The 23,006-nt window shown below is 38.4% G+C and overlaps 9 protein-coding genes across 9 annotated transcripts; 2 read left to right on the plus strand and 7 right to left on the minus strand.

The window, feature by feature from the left end:
- Positions 1 to 6: 6 nt before the first annotated feature.
- On the minus strand, positions 7 to 1,725 carry FDP41_010634 (uncharacterized protein; the record flags this gene model as incomplete). The annotated part of the gene is made up of 1 exon (XM_044700954.1): positions 7 to 1,725. One exon carries the CDS (start codon positions 1,723 to 1,725, stop codon positions 7 to 9), a length of 1,719 nt encoding a protein of 572 aa, XP_044568282.1.
- An 851-nt stretch (positions 1,726 to 2,576) lies between these two features.
- Positions 2,577 to 4,199, minus strand: FDP41_010635 (uncharacterized protein; the record flags this gene model as incomplete). The annotated part of the gene is made up of 1 exon (XM_044700955.1): positions 2,577 to 4,199. One exon carries the CDS (start codon positions 4,197 to 4,199, stop codon positions 2,577 to 2,579), a length of 1,623 nt encoding a protein of 540 aa, XP_044568283.1.
- Positions 4,200 to 5,041: 842 nt separating this feature from the next.
- FDP41_010636 (uncharacterized protein) lies at positions 5,042 to 5,470 on the minus strand (the record flags this gene model as incomplete). Its single annotated transcript, XM_044700956.1, has 1 exon — positions 5,042 to 5,470. One exon carries the CDS (start codon positions 5,468 to 5,470, stop codon positions 5,042 to 5,044), a length of 429 nt encoding a protein of 142 aa, XP_044568284.1.
- A 496-nt stretch (positions 5,471 to 5,966) lies between these two features.
- On the minus strand, positions 5,967 to 10,095 carry FDP41_010637 (uncharacterized protein; the record flags this gene model as incomplete). Its single annotated transcript, XM_044700957.1, has 2 exons — positions 5,967 to 9,303; positions 9,467 to 10,095. 2 exons carry the CDS (start codon positions 10,093 to 10,095, stop codon positions 5,967 to 5,969), a joined length of 3,966 nt encoding a protein of 1,321 aa, XP_044568285.1.
- A 720-nt stretch (positions 10,096 to 10,815) lies between these two features.
- FDP41_010638 (uncharacterized protein) lies at positions 10,816 to 14,537 on the minus strand (the record flags this gene model as incomplete). Its single annotated transcript, XM_044700958.1, has 6 exons — positions 10,816 to 11,396; positions 11,528 to 12,866; positions 12,971 to 13,161; positions 13,234 to 13,412; positions 13,552 to 13,736; positions 13,803 to 14,537. 6 exons carry the CDS (start codon positions 14,535 to 14,537, stop codon positions 10,816 to 10,818), a joined length of 3,210 nt encoding a protein of 1,069 aa, XP_044568286.1.
- Positions 14,538 to 15,104: 567 nt separating this feature from the next.
- FDP41_010639 (uncharacterized protein) lies at positions 15,105 to 16,461 on the plus strand (the record flags this gene model as incomplete). The annotated part of the gene is made up of 3 exons (XM_044700959.1): positions 15,105 to 15,177; positions 15,301 to 15,619; positions 15,828 to 16,461. 3 exons carry the CDS (start codon positions 15,105 to 15,107, stop codon positions 16,459 to 16,461), a joined length of 1,026 nt encoding a protein of 341 aa, XP_044568287.1.
- Positions 16,462 to 16,973: 512 nt separating this feature from the next.
- Positions 16,974 to 17,921, plus strand: FDP41_010640 (uncharacterized protein; the record flags this gene model as incomplete). Its single annotated transcript, XM_044700961.1, has 1 exon — positions 16,974 to 17,921. One exon carries the CDS (start codon positions 16,974 to 16,976, stop codon positions 17,919 to 17,921), a length of 948 nt encoding a protein of 315 aa, XP_044568288.1.
- Positions 17,922 to 18,056: 135 nt separating this feature from the next.
- FDP41_010641 (uncharacterized protein) lies at positions 18,057 to 19,406 on the minus strand (the record flags this gene model as incomplete). The annotated part of the gene is made up of 1 exon (XM_044700962.1): positions 18,057 to 19,406. One exon carries the CDS (start codon positions 19,404 to 19,406, stop codon positions 18,057 to 18,059), a length of 1,350 nt encoding a protein of 449 aa, XP_044568289.1.
- A 156-nt stretch (positions 19,407 to 19,562) lies between these two features.
- Positions 19,563 to 22,487, minus strand: FDP41_010642 (uncharacterized protein; the record flags this gene model as incomplete). The annotated part of the gene is made up of 3 exons (XM_044700963.1): positions 19,563 to 20,409; positions 20,498 to 20,719; positions 20,809 to 22,487. 3 exons carry the CDS (start codon positions 22,485 to 22,487, stop codon positions 19,563 to 19,565), a joined length of 2,748 nt encoding a protein of 915 aa, XP_044568290.1.
- Between the last annotated feature and the right edge of the window lie 519 nt (positions 22,488 to 23,006).

Consider the following 23,006-nt stretch of genomic DNA (forward strand, 5'->3'; position numbering starts at 1 on the left):
TTGTTGTTACTGTTGTTGCTGTTGCTGACAACGACGAGCAAGCTTGGCCTGCTCTTGTACGAAACCTATAATTTCATTGTAGTGTCGCAGTAACTTGTCATTGACCTGACACCACAAAAAATCAGTATGTCCATACTCGGGTTCCACTAAAATTCGACATCGTTTAAAAGCGCTATGGCACGATTTCATGGAGTTTTCTAGCCTACCTTCCTTAGTGGTTGTGTTATTATTATTACTATGGGTTGTTATTGCCTCTTCACTATTATCACGACATGATTCATGCAATGAAGAACAAGTGTCACATCCAAATTGTTTCAAACTCTCTTCAAAGTCGACCACATTGTCCTTTGCACCGAGACATACCAAAATTGGAGGAACATAGTTTGCATCATTGGTACGAGCGGAATTGGAGATGGTATCATCATGCTCTGTCGAGTGATACATTTCTTTCCATTTTGCAAGCATGGAATTAATCGGATAGACCTCCTTATTATTAAATTTCCTTAAACATCCACCTGTTTTCAACATGTTGAACCAATGTGTGACGTTATTCACGGAAGTACAACCCAGAGGTATATTCTTGAACCATTCACCCTTCATGGGATCATCTGGAAGAGGATTTTGTTGAATATTCAACCACCTCAACGCACGTTCTCCCATGTATCCAATAAAGTTCTTGGGGAGCAAGAGTTGTGAGAATGCCACACCCACAACAAATTCACGATCCCCAAAGAAAAATCTTGGAATTTTCATTAAAATTCTCAGAATAAAGCTACGTGGATTCTTCTTCAAGAAACATGCAGGTGAAATTCCAACAATGGCATACAAATAATTCTTATAATGTTCAAATTCAGGTAAACTGAGAGCTGCAAATAATTGTCCTGCACCTTGTGACATGCCCATCCAACAAATTTTGTCCTGTCCAGTCGCTTGTCTCACAAAATCAATCATGGCTGGTAAATCGTAATAAATAATTTCATCAATTGAGAATTTCCAAAAGTTGACTTCATCATGCAACCGAGACACTAAATGTTGTTGACCAAACCATGAAGTTCTATTATTTCCAAGCCAAACATCAAACCCTTTTCGTGCCAATTGAAATGCCAGAGAATCCTTATGGAGACACCAAACAGTCATACTCTCCAGTAAACCATGTTGTAGAAAAATCACTGGTTTTTGTTTGTGCAATTCACGATCGTGCAACAATTCTTCGAGTTGTTGAGCCGATTTGCAATAATTAATGGTGGAAGGATGAAGAGTGTGTGAGTGTGGTTGTTTTGAGGGGTGGTTGTTGTGTGAGGAATCATTCTTCAATGATGGTAAAGAGCAAGTGGAAGCGGCTTCTTGATCACAGCTACTACTATTCATCTTCTTCACATGATCCTTCTCCTCTTCTCCTTTATAAATAATTCGTAGTAGCTGCAATCGACAGCCATCCTTAGTTTTACAGGTAAATACTTTACATTCAAAACCATCGGTTCGGTTGATGAGATGTTCCGTAAAACTCTTTCCCTTCTCATAAACTGTGCTATCCAATACGGAATAGAGATATTTACGACAAGTATTGGCAAAGGCTGTCCATAACACACACAAAGCAATGAACAATAAAAGTAAATGTTGAAGGAGGGACATGTTGGTGAACGAGTAGAGTAAAAGACTCCATCCCGAGAATGGAGAGAGTGAGGAGAAGGAGACGGAGCTGGAGGAATTGAATTGGAACATCATGACGATGAGAAGGAGGAGGATGGTGGTGATAATGATGATAACGCTAATAATGGTGGTCAGTGGTAGTGGTGAGGTTATTGAATGGCGGTAGTTATGATGATGATTGTGGAATGTGGTGGTAAAACTGATCGTTCGTAGTAGTTTTGTACCACTTCTAATGATGATAACAATGAATGCTACAACAATTTGATGATAATGATGATGATGAATACTATATACTATTTGAACGGAAAGGAGGGTGTTCCGAGAATGATGATCGTGTGGTTGTTTCTCTACTCTCAAAAATTTAGGAAATTGCAAAATTTGAAAAAAGGGTGATCACTCAATGCAAAATTTGAACCACCACGTGGATTCTGCTTCTTTTAATGATGATATTACCAATTGCTGTATGTTACACAACAAGGCTATTATGCGCACTTTCTCGAGTGAATGAAACACAGAGATCCAACAAGTGTGTGTGCAAATCTTCGAAATGGTGACGCAAAAGTTGTTTGTGAGATCGATGTGAAACGGAAAACGAAAAGGAAATTTTTTTTGAAAATTGGATGACGGTTTTATTGGTTTCATAGAGAAAGGGTGAATTAATTCGTTGCATATTCGTTGCTGCAGAACGAATTGGGGAAGCCAGAGACGAACATCGATCGTCAACAAACGGCTACCGATGTCAACAGTAGGAAAATTAAATAGAGAGCGTTGATTAATGTCTTGGTATCAATAACGACCGTACAGATCAAACCTCAAAAGCAGGAAAATTACTTTGAAATTTTCCGAGTTACTCTTCGTAGTATGGATAACAGCATCATTCGGGACTGAATACAGTAAATGTATATCATGAGTGTGTGTTTGGACATTTACTTGAAACAAATATTGAGCATATCAGGAACATGCAAAACCTTTTCTCTAATTTTTCCCATCTTTTGGCCTTCATTCACTTCGAACTGCTCCAATTTCTTGTATTGACCAAAATTAACAAAAGGAATGTTCTTGGTCTGGAGTGTCAAGACAAGATTTGTGTGAGCATCTTTTTTGGAGCAAGCTAGGTTGCCTGATGAAAAATCATTAGTTATACACTCAACAGTCTCCTCAGCGTCATAAATGTTTGACAAAATAACACCAGAAGGACCACGTTTCAGCCAACCACAAACATAAACTCCATTTAAGGGTTGCTTATTGTGAGGATTCACAACTCTTCCGTGCTCATTGACAACAACTCCCTTTTTGTGATCGAATGGAATGTCTGGATCCACAGGCACACTCTTATATCCAATGCTTTTAAACACCAAATCACATTCAATTTCTTCGAAAATGCCAGTTCCAACAGCTTTTGGTTCAAGTCCACCGTTAGGGTCTTTCTCGAGTTTGGTAATTTCAAATTTAATAGATCCAATGCGAGAGGGGTCATCCTTTTTCGGTATAAACTCCACAGGATTTCTGAAAAAAACAAGCTCGACGAGTTTTGTGTTATCAGGCAAGGTGGGTTTCACCACTGCTGTTTGTAATAATTGTATCAAACGTTGTTTAACTCTGCCCTCCTTATGCAATTGCTCCTTAGAGATTTCATCCAAATTCTCATCCTGTATTTGTGCAGGATCTACATGGAGGCAATTAAGCTTGATCAATTCTCTTAATTCTTTTGTGGTAGCTGCAATTTGAACAGGTCCTCTTCTTCCCACCACTAAAATATGATTTAAATTCTTGTTAAAATTCTCTAAAACGTGCATAGCTTGAGAGGTGACATCATAGGGTTTGAGCGTTTCTACAGGTCGAGCCAATATTCTAGCTACATCGAGTGCAACGTTACCTTGCCCAATAATAACTGCATTCTTTGAGTTCTGTACCAGATTTTTGAATTTTTCAGCTGTATGCTCCTTGGTATGAGATGGAAGCCCATTGTACCAAGCGACAAATTCTCTTGCACTTTCAACACCTTGTAAATCTTCACCCTTTATTCCGAGGGTTCTTTCGCTTTCTGCTCCGTACGATAGAACGACCACATCAAATAATTCTTGCAACTCTTTCAGCCTTACATCTTTTCCGAGTGACACATTTCCAATGAATTGGACTCTTGGATCGGAAGCCACTTGATCAAAATCATTTTGAACATTCTTGACTTCGGGATGGTCTGGAGCGACACCATATCTCACCAACCCATACGGTGTTGGCAATCGTTCAATAATCGTAATGTTCACTGACTCCTTTCCGAAAATTGCTTGACACTCCTTTCCCAACAACTGTTTGGCAGTGTAGAAGCCTGCTGGGCCGCTTCCGACCACACAAACGCTCAAATTTCTTCTTGTGTTAATGATACTGTTGTTGAAAAAGAAATTGGATGACTTGCGTCTCGTTTCATAGATGGAGGACGTGAGAACATGTTTTTTGATGATGGGATGACACTTTTGATTGTTGTTGGATGCAAACAGACAGGAAGATAGCGAAGATGACGCAAAGGAACGAGCAAAATGATGACGATGCATTTTTTTTGTTGTTGAGAAGGAGAAGCGCACTTTGGAAACAGGATCGGAGATGACAAGTTCTTTTAGCGACGTAGCTCTTGTGGATGATCACAACAAGAGGTCATTCTGGAATCATTATGATTTTTCGAGTCACTTGACAACCTTGAGAGAAGACATTGTATATACCTCTTTTGGGAGATTGGACGGTGAAAGAACAGATCCATCCTCACATGTGGTCGCAGCAACCAGAGAGTCATTCGCTCACAGAGAGCTCTCTCTTCAAAAGGAATTCCTCGGCAACAACAAACATGTGAACCTCCTCTGTAGGTTTTGAAAGGCAAGGCAACAGTTCTTCAACTTTCACAATTTCACACCACCCACCACAACAACAACAATCACCTTGTCTTCATTAACATGAAGATGGTTCTTTCCCAATGAACTGGTCGTAACAGAGAGAAGATCTATTAAAAGGGCCTAAAGATGATCCTGGAATCATCATCATTTCACAAAGCTCCTTTTGTCCCTGTCGAGATTACTCTTCTCCTCCCATTCAGACCAACAGTTGTTGACCAATAGCCTGCATCTTCAAGCTTCGGGTATCAATAATAAATAGATAATTCATTCATATCATTATTAGCACTAGGGAAATATATTATAATATTCTTCTTTGATGTTGTTGTTGGTTACATGATGCGTGAATGATTCGCGAGTTGTATGTACTGAAGGAAAATTGACGACTACTAGTAGAGAATGTGAAAGTAATCAGTTTCGTCATCATTATATCATCATCATCGCATACAACGTCGTCGCAATCATCATGAGTATACAATAAAATCATCAATGCACACATAGCTTGTGCATGATTATTGCTCGGATGAGTCGTTGTTTTCTTCGGCGGTCTTAGATGAAGAACCATTGTTATCATCAGATTCTGCTTTCATGTGGCTCTCAATATCTCTGTCTAGTTCTTCCTTGGTCTTTGGCTTCTTGACTTCCTTCTTGCCTCCTCTCTTACGACCACCTCCTCTTCCGCCTCTACCTCTGGTTGATCCGCCTCTACCTCTTCCGCCCTTGTTGGTGTTAGTTTTCTTGGTGATGCCCTTTACAGTGGATGACTTTTCATGGACTTTACTGAATCTTTCAGAGAGTGAAAGAGACTTCTTAACCACCTCTCTCTTGCCGCCATCAGATCTGATGACAATATCAGAAGAGTCTCGTGTGGATGACTTGTTTTGTTCCCTTCTACCTCTGCCAGAGGATGATGAGCCTCTTCCACGTTTTGGTGCGACCATTTTTTTTTGTATTTTTTGTTTTGTAAAAGGTTGGGTGATGACCCAATGTTTATTCAGAGTTTCAAATGGCACATTGACATCTTGAGCGACATAAATCTTGTTACAAGGCCAAAGAGAGTTCTTTGAATTCTTTTCACATCACGTGTTTCACACGTTCTTTAAATTCAGAGAGTTGTCATCTTTTCACGAATCGAACAACCTTCTCCACTATTTGTTTGAGTTTCATATGGTCAATTTTATGGAGCTGGTGGAAATTCAGTTTAACTTCATTTTTATACCATTAAAACTTCATGACAACACATTATATATAAAACATGGCAACACCATTAACGGAAGTTACGCTTTGTCATTCCAAAGGATGCAAACTCGATTGAGGTAATCGAAGGTCCAAAGGTCTGCACGTGTTCAAAATCTTTACTTAATTTGTTCAATCAATTTTTAATATTTTACAACAAACATCAAATAACAACAGTTAGCAATGCTAAAAACCTTTTAATTACAAATCATCACCACCTTGTTTAAGTCTTCTCTTACTTGGTGCTTTGGAGGCGCCCGATCGTGGTCTCATCATGACCTGATCCTCTGATGGTGTGGTGGCAGATTCTGCCACTGGTGAAGCCAGTGAATCACGTGGAGTGGATGAAACACTATTCACACGATCACCTCCATCTTTATCACTACTTTCATTGATCTTTTCAATTTCTAGCTTTTGAATTAAATTCACTGCACTCTGAGCGGCTGCTTTCTTCTTCTTATTGGCTGAAACACCCTTCTTAAATCCAGAACCATCAATGAGTGAATCCAATGTCTTATCCAAAACTCCCTTCTCCTCACCACTACCACCAGACAAGGTTTGTGAAGAGTCACCTTGATCCTCACCAATGGAAGATCGATGAGTATCTTGAGTTTCACCATTGGATGCATTACCGTTAGCTCTGGGTTTTCTAGAAATTCCTTGTTCTCCTTGTTCTTCCTTCTTCTTTCGTGAGGAAGCCACTTTTTGTTGACGTTCCTTGTCCTTGGCTTCCTTTTCCAATTTCTTTCTTTCAATTTCACGTTTTCTCAAAATTTCACTATACGCAAATTTAAAGTCTGAAATGAAGGCATTCATGGTAGCAAAGAAGGATTCTGGAGTAAACTTCTTTGGATCCTCTGCAAAGAATACTTGAAGTTTTTCAATTTGATTTTGCATTTCCTTCATTTGTGATTCAAAGTTTTCGACCTTCTCAGAGGCATAATCCAAAAAGTCAATCATGACCTCTCGGAATCGATCCTGCTCATTATTCATATCGGATTTCTCAATTTCACGTCCAACAAAATTCACACCTGCTTTCATTTCACTCAATTCTGCATTAATTCCCTGAATGGAAACTCTCTCAGCAGCTTGCAAGGCAGCAAGTTCTTCATGGAAATTCATCACCTCTGGATGATGTTTCTCTAAAAATTGTACAATATAATCCAACATGTTCATTTTGGCTCCAGTGGCTTTGGTGTCTTTCAGTTTCGAGAGAGCATTGAGTTGGAAACCATGAACAGCCTTCTTATTACCATTGATAAAGTTACCAATGGCCAAAATAACTTGAAGAATTTTCTGTAACTTTTTCGATTGTTGCAATTGTTTACAACTGTTAATGACACTCTCAATGTCGGGTTCAATCGATGCCACAGAGGCAGGGAATCGAGACTTGATGAGCCAACACTCCAAACGTTCCTCAAGTCTTGGAATGTCCATAATCTTGGTCAAGAATTGTTCGGTAGTTCCCAAATTATTGAAATCATCGTGATAGTCGGCGAGAGCTTGTCTTTCATCGGGTGTTGGAACCATGTCTTTGAGAGCTTTGACATTTTCTGGAGCCAATACACCTTCGTTCATTCTCAAAATGGCATGCTTAATTTGATCGTGTTCCAATCGCATCGATCCCAACACAATGGCACTGTTTTGAGCCTTCTTTGGATCAATGAGAGTCACCTTTTCAGGTTTCTTGGCAGTGGTTGCTTCCAACACAATGGATTCCTTCTTGGCGAATAACTTTTCCAATTCGGATTGTTCCAATTCGATTGCTTCCAATCCATTCACAATGTCTTTCTTAATCCAAATCGAGTCTTTCAATTGATTGTTGGCAACCTTATTCCAGAAAACACCTTTCATAGCTGTGGTGCTCTTGTAGGTTGGAAGTTTTGGAGGAACATAGCCAGCAGGAACAGCACCCATACCTGGAACCATTGGAATACCACCCATTCCAGGAGGCATTGGAATACCACCCATGCCAGGTGGAGGAGGAACAAGAGCATCTTGTCCACCCATGCCTGGTAGAGGTGGAACAGAAGGAATGGAACTATCCGTACTTGTAACGCCACCCATTGGAGGATTAGGAACGTCTGTGGTAGTGCTGCTATTATTCGTATTCGACGTGGTATCGGTGGTGTTGTTGTTGTTGTTTGTGTTGGATGAAGAGTCACCTCCAGAACCAGAACCACCACCACCTCCAGATTGCAATTGCTTTTCCAATTGTTTGGCCTTATAGGTCATAAATTTCAACTCAGTCTCTAACTTTTTCATGTGTTTCTTGAGTTCATCAGGTGCTTGAACGGTCTCAATATCAATTCCATTTTTAGGTTTCACTTTGACAAGAAATTCTTCAGCATCTTTGAGGAATTCTTCTTGCAAATCGTTTGGATCCATATTTTCGATGGATTTTTGGAATGATTGTTTGGTCTCTTTGGATGTCAAACTAATGAACTTTTCAATGACTTTTTCATCAATTTTACCATTCTTTAACATTTCTGCAAGTTTGAGGAATCGAGTTTCGAGTTGAGTGATTTTTCGTTGTTGAGTTTCTACACGATCTGCTAATTGCAATTCTCGAACACTCACTTCTTCAACTCCACCATCTTCATTGAATGCAACTGCTTTCTTAATCATATTCAATAGAGTATTCATGTTCTTTGACTTTTCCTTTTCATTGGACTTTCCAGAAACAATTAAAAAGTATTGAAGAATTTTCACAAAATAATCAAATGCTTCTGAACCAGAAAGTTGAACTCGAATCAACTTGAGAATTTGCATTGGATCTTCCAGAGAGTCTATATCAACATCTTCTTCATCCTCTTCAATGTCTTCAATGTCTTGAACTTCCTCTTCGAAAATGGATAATTGCATGGTGAGTGTGTCATCGAGATCCATTGCTTTTAATCGTTCACTAATGTCAATCATTTTCAAATCTACAAATTCTTTCTTGAGTTGTTTCTTCAATTGAATGTCCTGTGGAGAATTAATCAAAGCATTGATAAAGACAATCAGTGACACTTTTAACAAGACATTCTCTTCGGAAATTTCAACCTTCTTCTTTAGGAGGCGGACAAGAGTTTGGAATCTTGCACGTTCCTTTCGATTCAACTTGTACTTGTTCATTGAGTCGAGAGCAATCCAAAAACCATCTTCGAATCGACAAATGGTTGCCAACAAGAAGAAAATTTGTGTTTTGGTTCGAGTATTTCGAGAGTCGAGAATTTTCGTAATGGCCAACACGGATTTTTCCTTATTGGACAAGAATGCATGGAGACCGACATTGGTGTTCATGAGTGTACGCAATGCCTTGACACATTCCGATTGGAGAGCATCATAGGGATCTTTTTCGTTTTTCTTTGGTGGAATGATGGCCTTAATTTTCTTTGTTTCCACCACTTGTGGTTCTTGAGGTGTGTTGGGGTTGTTTGGAGTGGCAGCTTCATCTTGTTCCTCGAGTAATTCGTCCTCTTCGTCCTCTTCTTCTTCTTCCTTTTCGTCTTTGGCATCTTCATCATCGGAGAATTCTTCACGCAAAGTTCCACCTCTGTGTGAAATGTCATGACACATGAGATGAACATGGATTTTGAAAGGATGACACAATTTCATCCGTTTGAATGATAGAAAAAGACGGATTGAAAGGATGGCACATTTGGAGATTCATGTTCAGTTTCATCAAATTCCATATTCAAATTCAATAATATACTTACTGTTCCTGAATTTGTTGATCACAACTATCCATCAATATTTGAAATAAACATTCCAATCCTCGCAATTCCAAAAACTTTTTAATCCAATCCTCAGATTTTGCACTCTTCAACAGAGAAATTAATTCTGTCACAGTACCAACTGTGGGTTCTTCTTTCAATCGATGTGTAATGTATTCTGGTGTGTCCTTGACAGTGTGCAATTTCTCAGCTTCTTTCTTGGTTTGTTCCATAATTTTAATCAATTTCCATTTTTCTTCCAATGGTTTCATCATCATGATTTTGTGTCGTTTATCGGTTGGTGTAATTCCGTGATATTTTAACAATTTCTCAAAGAGTACCATAATTTCTTCTGGTGTTGGCATCTTTTCTTGATTCTTCTTTCCAGAAGTATTACTATATTTAGAAAGAACAGCCATGGCTGCCACAGAAGATTGAGTCGTAGAGGAAGATTCATCCAATGATGATGATCCTACATGCTGTGATTTGTTATCAAAGGATGAAATATCTCCCTGCAATTTGGACAAGTCATGTGAACTCTTATTAGCGCCAATAGTTTTTCGATTTTCACTTCTCGCATTTTCAAAGTCCTTGGCAGAAGTGTTTCGTTTGAAGAGATTAAAGACGGGCATGGCTGTTCTGTGGTGGTGGTGGTGATGATGATTGGAGAATGCACAGTTGTAATGTTGTTGAAATGAATGTTGTTGGTGATCCACTGGCCAGTGAATGTTTGGCTTGTTGTTGTGGTTGTAAATAGTGTGTTTCCAAAGAGAGAGAGAGAACCAGAAGTTATGAATACAAATAGGTTGTTGTTGTTGTTGAAACTCTCTCAATGATTTCTGTCCGTACGTAAAGATGATGAGTCGATTTGGTGATATTGTTGTGATAGAGCGAGAGAGGTGGATGGTCGATATATATATATTCACACGTGCAATGACGACAATTGTTTGGTGTGTGTCATTTGGTGTTTCATTTGAATCCCATCAATTTATGCCGAGTTACGTTGGTGATGATGATTATGATAATTGGTGATGATAATTTTCATCATGTTGGTAATAACGGACATGTCACCATAGGATGATACAAGTATATGAAGACGATGAAAGTGTATCAGCAATTATCAAATGAAATAACGTTTTGAAACAGTTATCAAGAAGAGGATGATGATGATGCTACGAAAGACTTACCGAATCTCAAAACACAATTACGCTTGCAATCTTGAGAGTATTTTTTGATTGATGTTTTTTGTCAAACACAATGAAAAGTGACAGACAAGTTGGAAATAGAAAGAGTCTATACCCCATCTAACAGAGAGATTATTTTACTACTTTCTCTCTGCCCTTTAATTGATGTCATTTAGTGCTTCTCTCTGCTCTCAACTTGTTCAGAATCTTTTCTGCTTCATCTGTCACTACTTGGGGCACCCCTGCCAATTTGGCAACTTGAATGGCATACGAAGAATGTGTTGAGGCAGCACTCTGACCATCCACAATCTTATCTGGAACAATTCGGTAGGTGAATTCAATTTCATTTCTCGAGTTTACCTTCACCTCTAACTTGTATGGTTTCATGCTTTTCAATTCTTTTGCCTTCTCAATTAATTCATGAAAATGAGTGGCAAAGAGAGTTCTGCATTGAATCTTGTTGTGAAGATGTTGAACGACAGCAGTGGCAATACTCAGACCTTCAAGCACTGAAGTACCTCGTCCCAATTCATCCATAATGACAAAACTCTTATTTGTGGCTTGATTGAGAATATTTGCAGTTTCAACCATTTCCACCATGAATGTACTTTGATCATTGGCCAAGTTGTCAGAGGCACCCACACGACTGAATATCTTGTCAACAACCATAAATTCTGCCTTTTCAGCAGGCACAAAGGAGCCCATTTGAGCCAAAATGATAATAAGTGCATTTTGACGAAGATAGGTGCCTGATTGGTGGTTTGTGTATTGTCGAAACGTTGACATTGAGATTCATTGTTGCGAAATTTGTATAAACAAATAATAAAGTTTCAGTTTTTGGATGATCTTTCATCAATTAATTAATTAAAATTCTACTTACTCTTTCCTGCCATGTTTGCACCTGTTAATAACATGAGTCGATTTTCATTATTATACATGACACAATCATTGGAAACAAAGGTAATTCCAAGTGCATTCTTGTTGGATGGATTTTTTGCAGTACTCGTTTGTTGAGCATATTCCACAATCGGATGACGACCTTTTTCGATATGAAGCATGGGAATTGACAAGGCATGGTGTGATGGAGAACCATTCGTGATGGTATTGAGAGGGTCATTCGTTGATGCAAGTGTCTCAGAAAACGGCAACACTCGAGGTCTCTTGTAATTACGTTCTCTTGCGAGTAAGGCCAACGAAGAATACACATCAACAGATGAAACAGCTTGTCCAGAAAGAAGTAGTGATTTGGCAAGAGCGAGTACTTTCTTTTGAAGTTGGAAGAAAATTTTGAGTTCCATATCAATGGCTTCTTGTTGGGCCTTTCCCAATTTCTCTTGTAACTCTTCGAGACGTGTCGTTTTGAAACGAACAGCATTAGTCATGGTTTGTTTGTGAGTGAATTCTTTGATTTGAAGTAACCTTTCCTTATAGGTCGCTGAACATTCAATGAAGTAACCCATTATATTATTGTTCTTAATTTTCAAGCTGGAGATGCCAGTCATGTCTCTGTACTGCTTTTGAAGATCTTGAATGAGAGATTCACTGTGTTGACTCAGATGAATCCACTCATCCAACTCTTTGGAATAGCCAAGCTTAATGAATCCTCCTTCATGGACCGAGTTGGGAAGGTCATCGTATTCTTTGAGGGCTGAAAGAACTTCTTCCATAATGTCAAGCTGTTCCGGTGTGTTCAATTCTTCAATGGTCTTTTGAAGAAGTTTGGGAGGTTGCAATGCACGCTTTGTTTGATTGTTCTGTAATAACTCTTTCAAGTTTTTGCATTGCAAAATTGTGGCAGCCACTGAATACAAATCCTTTGGACTTCCACGACTGAGACTGAGTCGTTGAATGGATCTTTCCATGTCGTAACAATTTTTCAAAAAGTCTCGAATTTGTTGAATCAAGTGGAGATCGTCGACCATGAACTCGACACAGTCTAATCGATCCTCAATTTCCGAAGGAACAGCAAGTGGAGAAGCCAATCGATAGGAGAGCAATCTTGCTCCAGATGCTGTCACACACTTGTCGATAATTGAAAGTAAACTTCCCTTTCTTGAACCAGATAAGGTTCGTGTAAGTTCCAAACTTTTACGAGTGGCCAAATCAATGGACAAATTTAATTCCATTTTAAATTTTCCAGGAATGTTTAGCGTTGGCATTTGACCCTTTTGTGTTTCTTTCACATAATCTAATATCAATCCACATGTTAAAATGTCAAGCTGGACATTTCAAGAGCACATGGTAATCATTGTGGTAAAAAGTGAAAATTCATTGTGGTATACTGCATGTCACAAAGAAGGTAACGGAGGTATCATGTACTTACCCCACTATAGTTCGACAGATTGTCCAACTTGAAATGTTTTTGAATCATATCGGAACAGTGATGAAAAGAACTTTGTTTTCTTATTGTGACATGATAGTCCTGCAGTCTATTTTTGAGTATTCCCTCGAATTGTTTTGGTACAAGTATTTCACTTGGACTCAACCTCAGTAATTCAGATTGCAAATTCCCAACTTGTGTACAGTAATGCCAAGTATTAAAATACATATATATTTAGGCACACTGATAATTCAACAACTACTTACATGCACAATTTACATAATTGAATTCTCCTGTTGAGAGTTCAACCCATGCTAGAGTGACTTGTTGTTCCTTATGCCCCTCATCATTGAGAGAGAACTTTTCTGGTAAACCTATAGAGGCAAGATAGTTGTTTTCGCTTGCCTCAAGAAATCGATCTTCCACCAGAGTACCAGGTGTCACTCTGAACATGTGAAATGGAACAATAAATCATACAAGAATGTTGCAGTTCATATATATCATAACAATATTGATTCATCCAAATATTGCATACGTTAAAACAAGTCACAAAATCTCCTGAATATCAATTACAAAGCACATACAACCTAGTAATTTGTCTTTCCACAATTTTCTTATTTTTCTTTGCTTCTGCTGGATCCTCAACTTGATCACAAATTGCAACGACAACACCATTCTTGATGAGTTTTTGCAAATATGCATCGAGTGCATGATGTGGAATTCCAGCCATTGGAATATCTTCTCCCAAATGTTTTCCTCGTTTTGTCAACTATTTTGGAAATAGAGCAGTCAATAAAAAATAACATTCTAGCTTGACAATAATATCAACACCTACTGTAATGTGAAGAATTTGTGACGCTCGTACTGCATCATCAAAGAACATTTCATAAAAATCTCCCATTCTAAATAAAAGTAAATAATCGGAATGTTTCTCCTTAATTTTGAAATATTGAGACATCATGGGTGTGAGTTTTTCTTTCTTGGAGGAACGAATGCTATCATCCTCTGATTTGATTTCCTCTTCATAATTTCCAGAATAAATATCATCGGTAGCTTCTTCAGGTGCGTTTTGTGATTTTTTCTTGTTTAAAATTGCCTGATCACTGACAACGCATGGTTCTTTCTCAAAAATTGAATGCTTTGATTCGCTCTGCATAGTCTGTTCTTGATTTTTTCTATCCCCAAAAGTGATGTTGGTATCTTCTGTATTTACGCCACTCTTGGTGGAATGTACAATGCCGACATGTTGATCGTCGTCGTGAGTTTGCATTGATGAGGAAGGGAGCAAATGAGTAGTTTCAATATTCTTCTTCTTTGATGGTGTGATGACTTTTGTTTTAGTAACACCATACGAATTTGCATTACATGTCCTATAATTTCGGATCTGTCTTGTACCTTGTTGACCGGAAATGAAAAATGTGTGGATTGAATTATTATTCGAGCAAACAATTGAATTAGAGTAATAATATCCAATTCCGAGCTCTCTTGCATGGTTTTTCATGTAACATCCTAATTGTTTCCATTGATTGATCTTAGTCAAGAGGTGAGCCTCTCCAACTCTTCTCATCATTTTTTTCCTATCAAAATGTGGTCAGACTCATCGAAGGGTACTACTTGTATCGCCTTGCAATTCATCTCTGGCATTCACCTCTCCTATGAGAAGATCATTTGTGGGATACAAGGAAAGATGTTGTTGGAGCAGGAGATCTCTTAAATTCATTCAAAACCTTGTTTCCCTCCAAGCAAATTCATCATCGGCCGTTAATTGAAAAAAACCGTTTTATAAAAAAAATCAATTCCAACAAAAAAATACAGCAAGACTTGCTCTTCTTCCCTGCCGCCAGCACTTTGTTCGACCACAAAACGGTTTGTGAGAGCAAAACCACACGTCATTTCTGTTGTTTTACTTTCAGTTTCCAAAAGAGAGAAAATTCTGAATCAAGTCAAACATACCTATTTTTTAACGGTTTTTTGAAAACAATCTTGTTGATCCATCCATCATTTACTCCAATAACAATTTATTGTTATCACAGACCAACACCTGTACTTGAAGAACAATCATCATATCGGGAACTCACTCTTTTTATCACGAAATTCTTATCAAAAACAACAACGGAACACATATTCCTGATTGATTATGTCTAACACAACGAATAATACCAAAAATTCGGTGTTCATCACCTCCTCGCCAAACAAGCCAACACAAAAAAGTAATTTTCTTTTTTAATTTTGTTTGTGGTATAGCTAACACACATACTGTATTGATGATGATTATTTTGATATTATTCACCATACATATATTCAAATCATTGCCACATCGCTCGATACAATAGAACGGAAAGGGAATGAAAATGAAACAACGACTGATCAACAACCATCACAACAAGCCATCACCACCACAACAAAACCGCCTTCTCCACTCTCTCTTCGTAAACTCTCATATTCTGATTCTACCTCAACAACGTCCAATGAAGATGAGCTCTTTTCTCCACGTCGTTTTTCACTGAGTGAGTCTGATACTGATATTACCCTTGGTGTAAATTATGACGAGCAAGCCATGCAAAAAGAAGAGGATTACGAAGAAGATATTTATGACTTTTCATATTCTCAGCTTTTGGATATTGAATACGAAGATGATGATGAATTTAATCCGTAAGTTTCTTATAATAATGACAAACAACTGAAGAACAAAAATCACCTAATAACGAATCATTCGTTGTTGTTCATTAATTTTCATTGTTGTGTGATCCAATTCGTGAACATCATTCTTCGGCAACATGAATGAACCGTATCGTGATCAAATGACACAATTACACACCAAACATTGTCACTCTTTACTCTCCACCTCCACCACAAACAGATTTGATTTCATTGCCCACCTTCCTCCAAAACCTAAGATTTATCCAATTCAATATTGCCTCCCCCCAAAGGAGCAAGGTACTCCCGAAATTACTCTAGTTCTCGATCTCGACGAAACACTTGTTCATTGCAGCACTGAACCTATCCCAGACGCTGATTTTACATTTACAGTATTATTCCATGGTGTTGAATACACAGTCTATGTACGAAAAAGACCATACTTTGTCGAATTTTTGGAAACTGTGTCCAAGACTTTCGAAGTGGTTGTTTTCACTGCCTCACAAAGTGTCTATGCCGACAAATTACTCTCAATTCTCGACCCAGATAGAAAATTTATCAAGTATCGTGTGTTCAGAAATTCATGTATCGATGTTGAACGAAACTATTTGAAAGATTTAGAAGTCTTGGGACGTGATCTTTCCAAGACAGTCATTGTGGACAACTCTCCTCAGGCGTACGGCTATCAAATTGATAATGGAATACCGATTCTCAGTTGGTTTGACGATAAGGAAGATCGTGAACTTATGAAGCTAATTCCATTCTTGAAGCAGCTCCAAAAGCATGACGACGTAAGGACAGTCATTCGTAAGAAATTTCACCTCAGAGAAATTTTAGATAATTACAAAAAGCATTAGATTTTTGAGATTTACCATTTATCACTCTAGATTTGTGACGTTATGTCATGACAGCTATCACCATCATGTTGCCGTAATACATTTACGAGAAAAAAAATAAATTGAAAATTTCATTAAACAAATTATTCTTGTTGTAGTGGTGATGGTGATGACCAATTTAGTTGGTGATCAATCCAATCCACTCAATTAAATTCCTTTGGATAGCTTAAATCTCGCCCCTTTAATTCCAGTGGCGGCTGAACCAACTTTTCCAAAAAAAATTCAGGGATGGGTTTATTCGATGATAAACGTTGTTCGATAGTTTATATGTACATTATTTACAAGCCGAACGTAAGATACGTAGTGACTTCCTAGCAGGCACCCCGGAAGTAAAGGTGTTTAAACTGCTCACGATAACAGCAGCAACCCCTGGGATTCGAACGCTGGACCAGTTGGCTGCCACAGTTCCAGAAAAACCACTCGGCCATATGCGGGCAGCCGGCCATATGCGGGCAGCAACTTTTCCAAAAAAAATGAAAAGCTCAGCCAAGCTGACCATCAAACGAAGAGCACAACGAACTTCCTTCTCATCGAATAATAATTCTCACAACAAAGAATCATCGGAAGATGTTATTGAAATTTCACCATCACTCATGTCGGGAAATGAAACTTTACATTTTCCAATTCGGACAATGGTCAAGATTCATCGGAATGTGGTTTTACAAATTTGCATGTTTGATAAATTGAAAGACAAATCCACACTTAAAACATCCTTGGCCTCGAATTGGTTTAAAAAGGAGCATTTAAATGAATTTTATGAATATTTAAAACCATTTTTGAAAAACCAAATTTATGAAACTATACAAACTTCGTTGGTGAACGGAAAAATGTTTAGCGTTACAGAATTAAAACACGAAATGTCCTCGGATCGAACCTTACAAGTTGTAAAATGTAGAACCATACAATTTACTTTTGAATTTAGAAAGAGTTATTCAAATTTCTTTTTATTGAGGAGACATGACACCAATGAAGAATGGGAACGAGAAAAACAGAGAATTCAAAAACAGTTAAATTCAACCAAAAAACCCCGTGTTTCTGATCCAATCATTATTGACGAGGAGGAAGATGATAACAAGCCAGTCATCATACATCATCTGGATTTGGACGATGAAATGTTAAAAACACCTCCCTCCAAACGTTCTGTTCATAATTTAGACCTTGGAAAGATGGAAGAGAATCATGGAAATGATAATGTCGACAGCATCATTGAAGAAGAGGATTACCTAGAGACAAAAGATCATTCAAAGAATGCAGTGCAATCAGAAAATAATAGCCGTGATGAGGTCATTATGTCACCTCCATATCAGAAAATTAAGGAAAGTCTAGTGTCTTGGAAATACAGTCTGATTGTGTATTTTGAACCAAAAGAGAAGGATATTCTCGAGCTCATGACGACCGGTGCCAAAAGCAAATACTTTTAGGTGTTCCATTCTGGACACGAGGAATTTCAGGACCATGTGAATTTTGATCTTTGGACATTGTCATAATTTATTGAGGAGTACCGGAAATCAAAAAGTTCATTTGAAAAAAATCGAATGCATTCACAAATGTTCAGCCTAAAGATTCAAAACACGCAACTTTTCAGCCTTTGGCACGGTGTGCATGAGCACGCGACCATCATATGATACAGAACCAAATGTCCAACTATTGGTATTGGACCAACACAGAGAATAAACACTTTCTTCGTGTTCATCATAGCTATGCACGAGAGAATCAAACAATTCTTCTTTCTTTGGTTTCACACCAGTACTCGTCGTTGATTCTTGTTGTAACTCTTCCTCCAATTCTTGCTCTTTGTATTTTGAAGAAATTGAGGCGATGGACCATAAATTGACCTTATTATCGGTACCACCTGTCAACACCAATTGATCGTATTGTGGATTAAATCTAATTTTTGAAATCCAATGTGAATGACCTGCCAGAACGAGTAAGGGCTCTTTGGTTGAGCGTACATCCCAAAACTTGATTAAACAATCATCACCACAGGATGCCAATCGATAGGGTTGATATGGATTATATTGGACATCACGAACCATTTGATCGTGAGCCATAAATTCCAAATTCTTCTTATTATTCTTTTCTCTCAAATCCACTTGAATAATTTTGGTTTGTGCTGCCACTGCAACAATTTCCGAGTGATGAGGATCCCATGCACCGGTTCTCAATCTTCTTCCGCCCATATCATACTTGTTTTGGAATTTACATGTTTTTTCAAATCTAAATTCTCGGAGTGATTTGTCATCAATGGTCAGAAAACGATCATTGGTTCCATTCAAATCCCACAATACTTCATGAACTCTCTCATTATCAAATTGTTTTGCTTCCAATTTTGAAATGACTTCCAAATTATTATGATCGTCATCATCATGACAAGATCCATCATCGGAATAACACGACATTCCATGCAGAGCTGCCTCAAATCCAAACTTGACTGTATTGTAAATGGTAAAGAAATATTTAGGCTTGCTCGGGTGTGGACTGATGGACCAAATTTCATTCAAATGGGAATATACTTGCCGACAATAAATATCATTTTCTTCTTCATTGAATTCAATCAGATGGACTTCATTGTTGGAATTGAGAGAGCAGGTACCAACCAGAAATCTATTGTTTTGAGTATCGCCCTTGACTGGAGCCATGCATCGGCTCTTGTTGAGACGTTGTCCGTACACGGCTGAACTGTACATGGCATGTTGTTGTTGTTGTTGCGGATGTTGATGATGAGGATCGGAAGATGAAACAGCACTGTGAGAGGAGGAAGTGGAAGAGAGATTCAGTTCATTGGTGTTTGAAGTATTATTGTGTGCTGTGATTCCACTGGAGGTTCTCACGTGCTGAGGAGGACGTGTCAAACGAGTGGAGCCTCCTGCACTGGTTGTGGATGTGTTGGGTGTTTGTTTGCTCATTTTTTTGATGATGTGTTTGTTTTTTAATGTGATAGATTTCATATTCACAATCAAGTGGCGGTGGCGTCAATTACTAATTCTATATTCATCTCCGTACGATCGATCAAATTGTGAAATCATGAGAAATTAAGATGCTAAATTCTCAATTTATTTCACTCATTGCTCCATGTCGTAACAATCCAAGCCACGAGCAGTACACCTAGAACAAGGTCTCAAATTGTCACACCTCAAATGAGATCTTCTGCAATGATAGCATGCACGTTTTGCATTACTTCTGCGTTTCTTTTTCAGTTTGGCTTTCTTTGAAATACCTCCATTGATGGATGGCATATAATCGTCATCTTCTTGTGAGTCACTACTGCTACCTGTTCTGTCACTATCTTTAGAGGAAGAAGAAGAAATTGCTGAGGAAGTCTTCTTTTTCTTCTTCTTTTTGGATAATTCCCCAATGATGGAAGGCGAAAAAGAGGAGTCTGTCATTAGAGTGCCATGTTTAGACATTCCACCCATTTCAAAGCATGCACTTTCAGTAACACCAACATTTGAAACAGGAGAGGAATTGTTGGTTGGCTGATAGTAAATTTCTGGAATATAGTTTTGATAACAATTATTATAGTAACGAAGGCGAGGTGTTTTCTCATCCTCAGATTCAGAAAGAATGTAGATGCTACAGTCGGAATCGTCATCACCACTCTCGTCCTCGCTTTCTTGTTCTAGTTTGCGCTTTTGTTCCAATGATTGCATTTTAATACTAAGAGGTGTATAGTCGTGCTCTTCCTCAACTCCATACTTGTTGAAAAATTGTTCTGTTAATTCTTTGAGTTTTGTAATAGATTCTTCGGGAATGAATTTCTCAGCAACATTGTTAGAATGGTCAAAAAGTAAGCTGTTGTACTTGTGAAGCAGAGAATTTGTAGTAGTGCTTTCATTGCTAGTTGTCTCGCATATCAGTCCACAATTGATCATTGATGTGATTATACCTAGGGCATCTCTTTTTCTTCCACTAAAATTATTCATTATATTTGAATGATATTATACAGTTCATTCATGTCAAATTATATTTTCAGAATTGCAACGTTGTGAATACTTACACATGAAGATACAACATGAATTGAATCTCATCAAATGCTAACAGAATTTTTTGTAAATCGTAATTCCTATCTCTGCTAGATTGGTCTTCCTGCACGCCAAATAGTTTACAATTGAACTCAATTAATCGAGGGTCATAATAAGGGAAATGTTTCAATAGATAAACTCTTGCTCTCTTAAGCTCATAATCATGTACAAAGTCGTAAAAAACGCTTCTCTTAAACCTATTTTAAAATAATAATTGTGAAAGTTACGATCATGTATGCATTGTGAATTGGTCAAGGATATCGTTCTATGCATATCGAAAACTTACTCGTCCACTTTCCAAATGTATGGGAAACTTTCTTGTGAAAATTTTAGCGTATGATCATTGTTGGAAGGTTGATCTTTGGGTGACGATAACTCCGAAGGATGACCCATTATTGGACGACTTTGTTCATCATCCACAGAATAGTCAACGGTAGAAGTACTTGGACTATCTCGTTGCATCTGTATTGTAGAATGGCTGCTTTCAGTAATATTGTTGCTGATATTGTTGAAATGATTTATCGATGATGTGGTCGTAGTGGAAATATTTACACCACCACCACCGTTGTAGGAGGGAGAGGTATTCAGTAGTTTTTGGTGTGCATTACCGTCTGCAACATGGAGAAGTGTGTGATCGGAAGTGTGGTAATGGTGACCTCTAGAGACAATACCAACCGATGTAACACTATTGTTTGAAGGAGATAGGGTCATCATGGTATTGTTGTTGTTGTTTGAAGGAGTTGCTGCCACTGATCCTTGCATGTTGTTAACTTGATGATGGTATTGAGAGTGGTGGTGAGGAGAGTTTAAGGAGGAAGAAGCAAGAGGTGAGGGAATTGACGATGTTGTAATTTGTTGTTGATTGGCACCAGCAGCAGTATTCGGAAATGCAGATGATGCCATTTGATGGTGTAGGGTGTGCAGCGGTGATGAGGTGTTGAGGCTTGGGTTGACGCCTCCCCCAGTGCCACTAAACGGAAATGTAGTGGCATCACCCCCATGATGATTCTGGGGGGAATGGTGATGAGAGCTTGATGAGGCTGGAGAGGAGGAGTGTGGTTGTTCCGAGTGGCCTAGGTTGGGAAGGTTTTGGTTGGATAACATGGTAGCAATTGGATGAGAGGTGCTAGTAGTATTACCACCATTCACTGTTATTAAATGTTGAGGATTTGGAACAGATTGATAATACTGAGAGTGTCCTGCTCCACTCATCATCATGCTACCACCATTAGTGATATTATTGTTGCTGGCATTATTCGGAGTGAAATGATGATGAGAAGGAGGAGAGGGTGAGGGTGAGGGGTGGTGGTTGGTTGTTCCGAACACAGAGTTGCCCATGGGTGTGCTGAAATTACTTGGCAGACCATTGCTGTTGTTGACTGATACTTGGTGGTTAGTATTGTGATTCAACGAATAGGTGGACCCCGTGATCACTCCACTAGTATTATTATTATTGCAAGAAATTGCTGGACCACCGTTTTGAATGTGGCCAGTGTTGTTGTTGTTGAGTTGAATGGGAGGTGAGTTCATACTAGTGGGAGATTGATGACTCAATCCCGATGATGGAACTTGTGGTGGTGGTGAGGAAATTCTCGGATTTGATGCCGGATTCAAACAGTGATGATAAACGTTACTTGTACTCGTCAGCATGGTATTATTATTGTTTGTAAAACCGTGATTATTACTTGCGGCTGATAAATTTGATTTGCTTGGCAGTGATCCGTTACTACTACTATTGTTTTGTTGGCTATTTAGGTGATAATTAGTGAGGTTCGTATTTTGCGTGCCGTTAGGAGGAGCTAATACAGAACTAAACGAATGACCGGAATTGCTTCCGTTGTTGTTATTGAGGATTGTTGCTTGTTGGGACAAGTTATGATCGCCTCCTAACGAAGATGACAACGATGATGAAGCTCCGATAATGTTTGTGGCTGTCGTTGTTGAAGCGGTCGCGTGATGAGACATTTTTTTTGTGGCCGAAACCAATGAAAATTGTTGTTTGTAAACAATTACAATGAAATAACGAACAACGCTGTGATTCTGACATTGATGGCGTCCACTTCCAATACATGTATTGAGCTTTGTCAAAATCTTTGTATTTTCTAATCAAGGATAACTAACCGATCGCCTATGACTTTGACATTCCCACAACGCATTCAGAGAACTACCCCCCAATACCAGCCTGAGGTGGAACGTTTTAAGAGATTTCTCCACAGTCAGTGTTCTTTCTGTGATTGTAACATTTCAGCAGATCTTAAGAGACAGGTTTGCAAATCACTTGAAAAAACACAATTTGTTGACAGCCATACATTACATAATCTTTGTTCATTCCAAACGATGGATCTTTTCAAGGGTAACATCTATTGATGTTAAAAGTAAAGATTAAACAGATCTTGTTGTTCAAAAAAGTCATTGAAGAGTCTATCATGACGGTCATAATTTCAGACATACCTCAAGCCATGACCAGTTTTGAAGCAGCTTGAT

Source organism: Naegleria fowleri (genome assembly GCF_008403515.1).
Source record: "Naegleria fowleri strain ATCC 30894 chromosome Unknown tig6, whole genome shotgun sequence".
Classification (NCBI taxonomy): Eukaryota; Heterolobosea; class Eutetramitea; order Acrasida; family Naegleriidae; genus Naegleria; species Naegleria fowleri.